This window comes from Mandrillus leucophaeus, unplaced genomic scaffold (assembly GCF_000951045.1).
Source record: "Mandrillus leucophaeus isolate KB7577 unplaced genomic scaffold, Mleu.le_1.0 Scaffold504, whole genome shotgun sequence".
NCBI lineage: Eukaryota > Metazoa > Chordata > Mammalia > Primates > Cercopithecidae > Mandrillus > Mandrillus leucophaeus.
Window position 1 is genome coordinate 1270156 of NW_012105410.1, and position 7760 is coordinate 1277915.

A 7760-nucleotide genomic window follows, 5' to 3' on the forward strand; every position below is an offset into this window, starting at 1 on the left:
GCAGGCGGATCACGAGGTCAGGAGTTTGAGACCAGCCTGACCAACATGGTGAAACCCTGTCTCTACTAAAAATACAAAAATTAGCCAGGCGTGGTAGCACACACCTGTAATCCCAGATACTCTGGAAGCTGAGACAGGAGAATTGCTTGAACCCACAAGGTGGAGGTTGCAGTGAGCTGAGATTGTGCCACTGCACTCCAGCCTGGGTGATGGAGCAAGACATTGTCTTGGGGGAAAAAAAAGAAAATCATTGAGAAGAAAGGATAGCTGCCTGAACAGGTTTGTTTGTTTGTTTGCTTTGAGACAGAGTCTCATTGTGTCGCCTGGACTGGAGTGCAGTGGTGCACTCTTGGCTTACTGCAATCTCTGCCTCCCAGATTCAAGCGATTCTGGGGCCTCAGCCTCCTGAGTAGCTGGGATTACAAGGCGCCCGCCCCCACACCCGGCTAATTGATTGATTGATTGATTTTGAGACAGAGTCTTGCTCTGTTGCCCAGGCTGTAGTACAGTGGCACGATCTCGGCTCACTGCAACCTCCGCCTCCTGGGTTCATGCCATTCTCCTGCCTCAGCCTCCCAAGTAGCTGGGACTACAGGTGCCCTCTACCACACCCTGCTAATTTTCTGTATTTTTAATAGAGACGGGGTTTCACCGTGTTAGCCAGGATGGTGTCAATCTCCTCTCCTGACTTCGTGATTCACCTGCCTCGGCCTCCCAAAGTGCTGGAATTACAGGCGTGAGCCACTGCGCCTGGCCTGATTTTTGTATTTTTAGTGGAAATGGGGTTTCACCATGTTGGTCAGGCTGGTCTCGATCTCCTGACCTCAAGTGATCCACCTTTCTCAGCCTTCCTAAGTGCTGAGATTACAGGCGTGAGCCACCACGCCTGGCCTGAACAGGTCTTCAGTACAGACAAGTATACCCTGTTCTGGGGGGAAAATGCCACAAAAGACATGTATTGGTAAGGAAGACAAACAAGCACCAGCATTTAAGGCAAGAAGGGATAGGCTATTTTACTCTTTTGTGCAAATGTGGTTAAGTTTATGATCTCGACTGCCCTTATCTATAAAGCTGCTAACCCCCTCCAAGCCTTGAAGGGAAAAGATAAACACCAGTTGCCAGTCTTTTGTTGTACAACAAGAAAGTCTGGACAAGAACTCTTTTTCTGGAGTGGTTCCACCGATGCTTTGTTTTTGAATTCATTTTAAAGTTCTTTTGATATTGGACAATGTTCTTGGCCACCTAGAACCCCAGGAGCCTAGGGTAAAGAATATTCCAGGCCGGGTGTGTTAGCTCATGCTCATAATCCCCGCACTTTGGAAGGTCAAGGCAGGTGGATCGCTGGAGCTCAGCAGTTGGAGATCAACCTGGGCAACATGGTGAAACCCCGTCTCCACGCGTGTTAGCTCATGCTCATAATCCCTGCACTTTGGAAGGTCAAGGCAGGTGGATCGCTGGAGCTCAGCAGTTGGAGATCAACCTGGGCAACATGGTGAAACCCCGTCTCCACCAAAATACAAAAAATTAGCTGGGCATGGTGACGCACGTCTGTGGTTCCAGCTGCTTGCAAGGCTGAGGTGGCAGGAGTGTTTGAGCCTGGGAGACAGAGGCTGCAGTGAGCCACGATTGCACTACTGCACTTCAGCCTGGGTAACAACAGAGTGAGACTCTGTCTCAAAGGGGAAAAAAAAAAAAGTGGTTTCTTCCCAAATATGAGTTTGCTTTTGCCTAGCGTCTACAGAAGCTAGTTATAGCTCTTCTCTTCAACCTGCTATTTTAGGATCTTCTAAATAAGATATTTTGGAGTAGGTGATTTTGTGGGCCTCTTTGTTGTTTGACCTAATTTTTCCCTCAGGTTTTCATATGGCATATAAGAGGGAGAGGTAGAGGCCAGATCTGGTCTCTAAAAATTGGTTTGAAATCAAAAGTTACTTAATTCACAATAAAATATGAATGACTAGGTATGGTTCTTATCCTCCCAAAAAGTACATTTTGGGGAGTATTAGAGATGTCGATTTACCCAGTTCCTTTCTAATCAATAAATTTTTTTGCATTCATTTTATATTTTGAGTCTGTGCCAAGCCACTGGCAAAATAGAAAAACAATCAGGTGTCGTTTTTGCCCTTGGAGAATGTGCTTATTGGTGAAGAAATTGCCAGCATTCCACTACTTTTGACCTTGTGACACTTTCATGTGGATTAACCTAAAAATATCAATACAGGACAGGCACAGTGGTGCACGCCTATAATCCCAGCACTGTGGGAGGCCAAGGTGAGCGAATCACAAGGTCAAGAGATCAAGACCATCCTGGCCATGGTGAAACCCCATCTCTACTAAAAATAAAAAAAATTAGCTGGATGTGGTGGTATGTACCTGTAGTCCCAGCTACTTGGGAGACTGAGGCAGGAGAATCAGTGAACCCGGGAGGCAGAGGTTGCATTGAGCCGAGATCATGCCACTGTACTCCAGCCTGGCAACAGAGCGAGACTCCGTCTGAAAAAAAATAAATAAAATAAATATATATATCTCACAATACAAAGTAAAGTTATGGGTCTTTGGGAATTCTCTGCCAGAGAAGTAGAGAGATCTATCTGGTTTGAAATGAATTTTAAAGCAGCTTCTCTTGTCAGTTTTTCTCACTTTTTTTTTTTTGAGATGGAGTCTCTCTCTTGCCAGGCTGGAGTACAGTGGCATAATCTCAGCTCACTGCAACCTCCATCTCCCAGGTTCAAGTTTTTCTCCTGCCTCAGGCTCCTGAGTAACTGGGACTATAGGCGTGCACCACCCTGCCCAGCTAAGTTTTGTATTTTTAGTAGAGACAGAGTTTCACCGTGTTGGCCAGGATGGGCTTGATCTCTTGACCTCCTGATCCACCCACCTTGGTCTCCCAAGGTGCTGGGATTAGAGGCGTCAACGAGCGCGCCTGGCCACTTTTTCTCACTCTTAAACAGTGTAGTTCTTGTAGCCCTCATACCCTTTCTAAGACTCTCTATCTTTTGCCTTTCTACTCCCAGGGATTATACTTTGATTTGCTAGATGAAGTGGACCTAAGCCTCCATTCTTTTTGTTAGGGCCAAGTAAACACTTACTTGGCCTTTTGTGAATTAAGAATGTCAGTATATAATAACAGTGTTTTCAACTTTTAACTATATACTGTTTACCTGTGCTTTTAAATTGGGAATTGGTTGTCTGTGTTTGGAGAAAGTCATTTTGGCAATCTTGGGGCTATATGGGTTTTAATTATTTTTAGTAGAACCATTGCAGATATTTCCCATTGACTTTAATTGCAGTTCTCTGTAGAAAAATTTGCTGAGAACCCAATGCAATGTGTTCACTGAGCAAATCTTTTCATTTCATTTCAGTTGGAAAGACATCTTTGATCACCAGATTCATGTATGACAGTTTTGACAACACCTATCAGGTATTTTGTTTTTGCCTATTTATTTGTTGTCTATTTTGTGTTACAAGTAATATTCAAGATATTTTTAAAAAATTATTTATTTACATGCTGTTGTGGATGTAAAAGTACTTTTTGTAATCTGTAAAATGCTGTATAAATACATGTATAAATGATTTTGTCCAGTCCTAGGATAAATCATACTTTATCGTTTGATTTCATCTCTTCCAAAGTGTTGAAATAGATCTCTAATATCATCTAGGATGGCATTAGAAGTAATGGTGGATATTCTCTATAGACTTTGTCCAAGCCTAAGATTCTGTGACATTTTTATCTACACTTGAAATTAAGAATAAATAATGAAATTAGAAATCATTGACAGAAGGAAATTTGGGAAATTCACAAATTTGTGGAAATTAAACAATACACTCCTAAATAATTAACGTCAAAGATGAAATCACAAAAGAAATTAGAAAATGCTTTGAGATCAATAAAAAAGAAAACACAGCATACCAAAACTGATAGTATAAAACTAAAGCAGTACTATACAGAAAAGAGATATTAAATAAATAGCCTAACATTCTCCTTTAAGAAACTTGAAGAATACTAAACCCAAAGCAAACAGAAGGAAGAGACTATTTTAAAATTGAGAGTTTTTTTTTTCTTTTTTTCTTTCTTTTTTTTTTTTGAGATGGAGTCTTGCTCTGTTGCCCAGGCTGGAGTGCAGTGGCACAATCTCGGCTCACTGCAAGCTCCGCCTCCCAGGTTCATGCCATTCTCCTGCCTCAGCCTCCCAAGTAGTTGGGACTACAGGTGCCTGCCACCTCGTCCAGCTAGTTTTTTTTTTGTGTGTGTGTGTGTGTATATTTAGTAGAGACGAGGCTTCACTGTGTTAGCCAGGATGGTCTCGATTTTCTGACCTCGTGATCTGCCCGCCTCGGCCTCCCAAAGTGCTGGGATTACAGGCGTGAGCCATGGCGCCCGGCCAAAATTTAGGTTTTATCATTATTCCTGTATGGTGAGGCCAATAGATCAGAAGATGATTGCCATTGAAAAGATAGTTTGTTACGCTCACAGATCCCAAGAGGAGAGGGCATGCCATGCCAGAGGGGGCCACGTGAGGAAGCACTGAATCAGTTAAAAGGCAGGTGACTCGGGAAATGTGGACAAAAGTGTTGATTGTGGTTTTCAAGGGAAGAGGCACACAAGACAGGGTAAGCAGGTTTAGGAGTAGCTAGTTCAGATAATTTCAGGGGTTCTGGGGTTGAGGGGCTGTTCTTAGTTGTCTAGTACCTGGCCCAGGTGATTAGGGCAGTGTAGTATTGGCCCTCAGTGTTATAGAGGAGGTGCTGGGTTATTGACTTTGGACTTGTTGGTTTGCCTATGAAAGGAGTACTCACAGGTGAGTTTACTATTTCTAAGGAAAAAGCTAATCGTGGCGGGGGCAGTCCCTCCAGTGTCAGCAAGGACCCTGATGTCAAAACATCAAAACTATAGAAAGTAAAAAGACATGCTTAATACAGAAGCTAATAGAGGTTAAAGCAGAAATATATGAAAGAGAGAACAGAAAAACAATGGAGGAAATCAATGAAACCAAAAGCAGTTCTTCGAAAAGATAAAAAAAAAAATGACTAGCTATACTGATCAAGAAAAAAAAGAAGACTCAAGTTCTAAAATCAGAAAAGAGGGAGCATTACTACCAACCATACAGAAATAAAAAGGGTTGGCTGGGTGCAGTGGCTCATGCCTGTAATCCCAGCACTTTGGGAGGCTGAGGTGGGGGGATCACCTGAGGTCAGGAGTTCAAGACCAGCTTGGCAAACGTGGCAAAACTGCATCTCTACTAAAAATACAAAAATTAGCCAGGCATAATGGTGGGCGCCTGTAATCCCAGGTACTTGGGTGGCTGAGCCAGGAGAACAGGAGAATCTCTTGAACCCAGGAGGCGGAGGTTGCAATGAGCTGAGATTGCACCACTGCACTCCAGCCTGGTGACAGAGTGAGACTCCATCTCAAAAAAAAAAAACAAAGAAATTAAAAGGGTAATGATGGAATGCTGTGAAGAATTATATGCTAACTAATTAGATGACAGATAAAATGGACCAATTCCAAGAAAGACACCATCTACTAAAACTATCTCAAGAAGAAATAGAAGATCTGAATATATCTATAATAAGTAGAGAGAATTAGTAATTAAAAAAACTGCCCACATAGAAAATCCCAGCATCAGATAGTTTCGTTGGTCAATTCTGTGAAACATTTAGAGAACACCAATACTTTGTAAAACTCTTATGAAAAATAGAGGAGAACACTACCCAACTCATTCTGTGAGGTCAGTGTTACTCTAATACTCAACCCAGAGATATCAAAATTAAACTACAGACCAATATCCCTTATGAATATAGACACAAAAATTGTCAACAAAATACTATCAAACTGAATCCAGCAACATGTTAAAAAAGATTATACACTATTATTTTTATTTCTATTATTATTATTATTACTATTTAAACAAAGACTCTTGCTATGTTGCCCAGGCTGGTATTGAACTCCTGGGCCCAAGCAACCCTTTCACCTTGGCTTCCCAGAGTGCTGGGATTACAGGTCTGAGCCACCACACCCGACTTGTGTGTCATTTAACAAGTGGAATATACAAAAAGCAATCAACATAATGCATTATTTGAATAAAATAAAGGACAAAATCACGTGATCATTTCAATGTACACATAAAAAGCATTTGACAAAATCCAGCAGCCTTTCATGATAAAAACGTACGACAACAAACTAGGAATAGAAGGAAACTTCTAAATAGTAATGAGCATCCATAAAAATGCCACATCTGATATACTTAATGATGAAAAGCTGAATGCTTTCTAAGATCAGGAACAAGTAAGGATGTCTGCCCTCACAACCTACACAGCTTCAGTACAAAAAATCAAAGAACAAACAAACTAAAAGGAATAAATTAGTAATCTTAAGAGCAAGTACTTTGAGGCACTCAGCACGTTGTAAATCTTTTACCATATTAACTCTTTGAAAAGATTTTTTTTAAACAATTGGGGAGCATAGATTCAAATTGCCTTATTAAATGAACTGACAAAAATTTAAGTTAAAAAAAGAAAACAGGTTACTCTTAATCTACTTATCCATTTTATATGTATTATAATGTAGTTAGCATAAAAACTTGATTTCATTTCTCATCATTTATAGATTAAGGAAAAAAACGATTTCAATTACTTTGTAATATAGCAAATGTTAATCTAATTAAGGCTGTCACTGATTAACTGCTGCTGTCTTGATTATTATCAAACCATTTTTATTTTTCAGAAAGCTTTTAGGGTAATCTTAAAATCTGAATCCTCTTAGTATGTATTTTTCCTCTTTTGAAGTATTTATTTCAGGAATATGGCTTCTGAATCGAATCTTCCTGAAAAATGAACACACGGGTATTTCTTTTCTAGGAAAGCTATGTAATGAGCCTTAGAGTTGGAAGCACCTTTATTTATGTCTTAGTTCTACCATTTAGTAGTTGGATGGGTTTGGATCAATTATTAAATTTTTCAGAATCCATATTTTCACATCCGTAAAGTGAGAATCATAATCCCTATGGATGGTGACTCCATTCTTTTTTGGGGGAAAAAAAAACTATTCTTTTTTTTGTTTGTTTTTAAGAGATGGAGTATTGCTCTTTTGCCCAGGCTGGAGCGCAGTGACATGATCATAGCTCATTGCCACCTTGAATTCTTGAGCTAACGGGATTCTCCTGCCTCAGCCTCCTAAGTAGCTGGGACTACAGGTACACACCACCACTCCCAGCTAATTAAGAAAAATTTTTATTGTGCAGATGGGTTTTTGCCATCTAGCCTAGGTCTTCAACCCAGGCTCAAGAGATCCTTCTGCCTCAGCCTCCCAAAGTGCTGAGATTACAGGGATGAGCCACCACGCCTGGCCACAAGCTCTGTTGTTTTGTGATTATTACCATTTACCATTGAGAACAACATTGATTGTTTTATTTCTTTCTTTGAATAGCACTTGTTTTCATAGTTCTCATCTTCATTATAACCTGTTGGCATTTTAGACAACTATAATGTTCACATAGGCAGTCTACTAGCCTCCTGTACTTTTCCATAATCTCAAACCTTCTCTAAAAATCATATATTCTCTTCTCAGACCACAATCTCGTATCCTTCCAATTTTTAAATTCAGGTACTTTTACTATAATAGTTTCTATTCCAGTGGTTCACATCAAAACCTTCAACCCACTAATTCCTCCATGTTATTTTTATTTTAATTTTTCTTCTTCTTTTTTTTTTTTTTTTTTTTTTGAGACGGAGTCTGGCTCTGTCGCCCAGGCTGGAGTGCA

At 40.4% G+C, this 7760-nt stretch overlaps 1 protein-coding gene across 4 annotated transcripts in view; it reads left to right on the top strand.

Annotated features, from left to right (window-relative positions):
- The window catches only part of RAB6A (RAB6A, member RAS oncogene family), a 105201-nt gene that overhangs the window by 30541 nt on the left and 66900 nt on the right, over positions 1-7760 (top strand). For all 4 annotated transcript variants that reach the window (XM_011996202.1, XM_011996201.1, XM_011996204.1 and 1 more), the window contains one exon: positions 3363-3421. In XM_011996202.1, coding sequence (XP_011851592.1) covers positions 3363-3421 — 59 coding nt within the window. The remainder of the gene's footprint in view (positions 1-3362; positions 3422-7760) is intronic.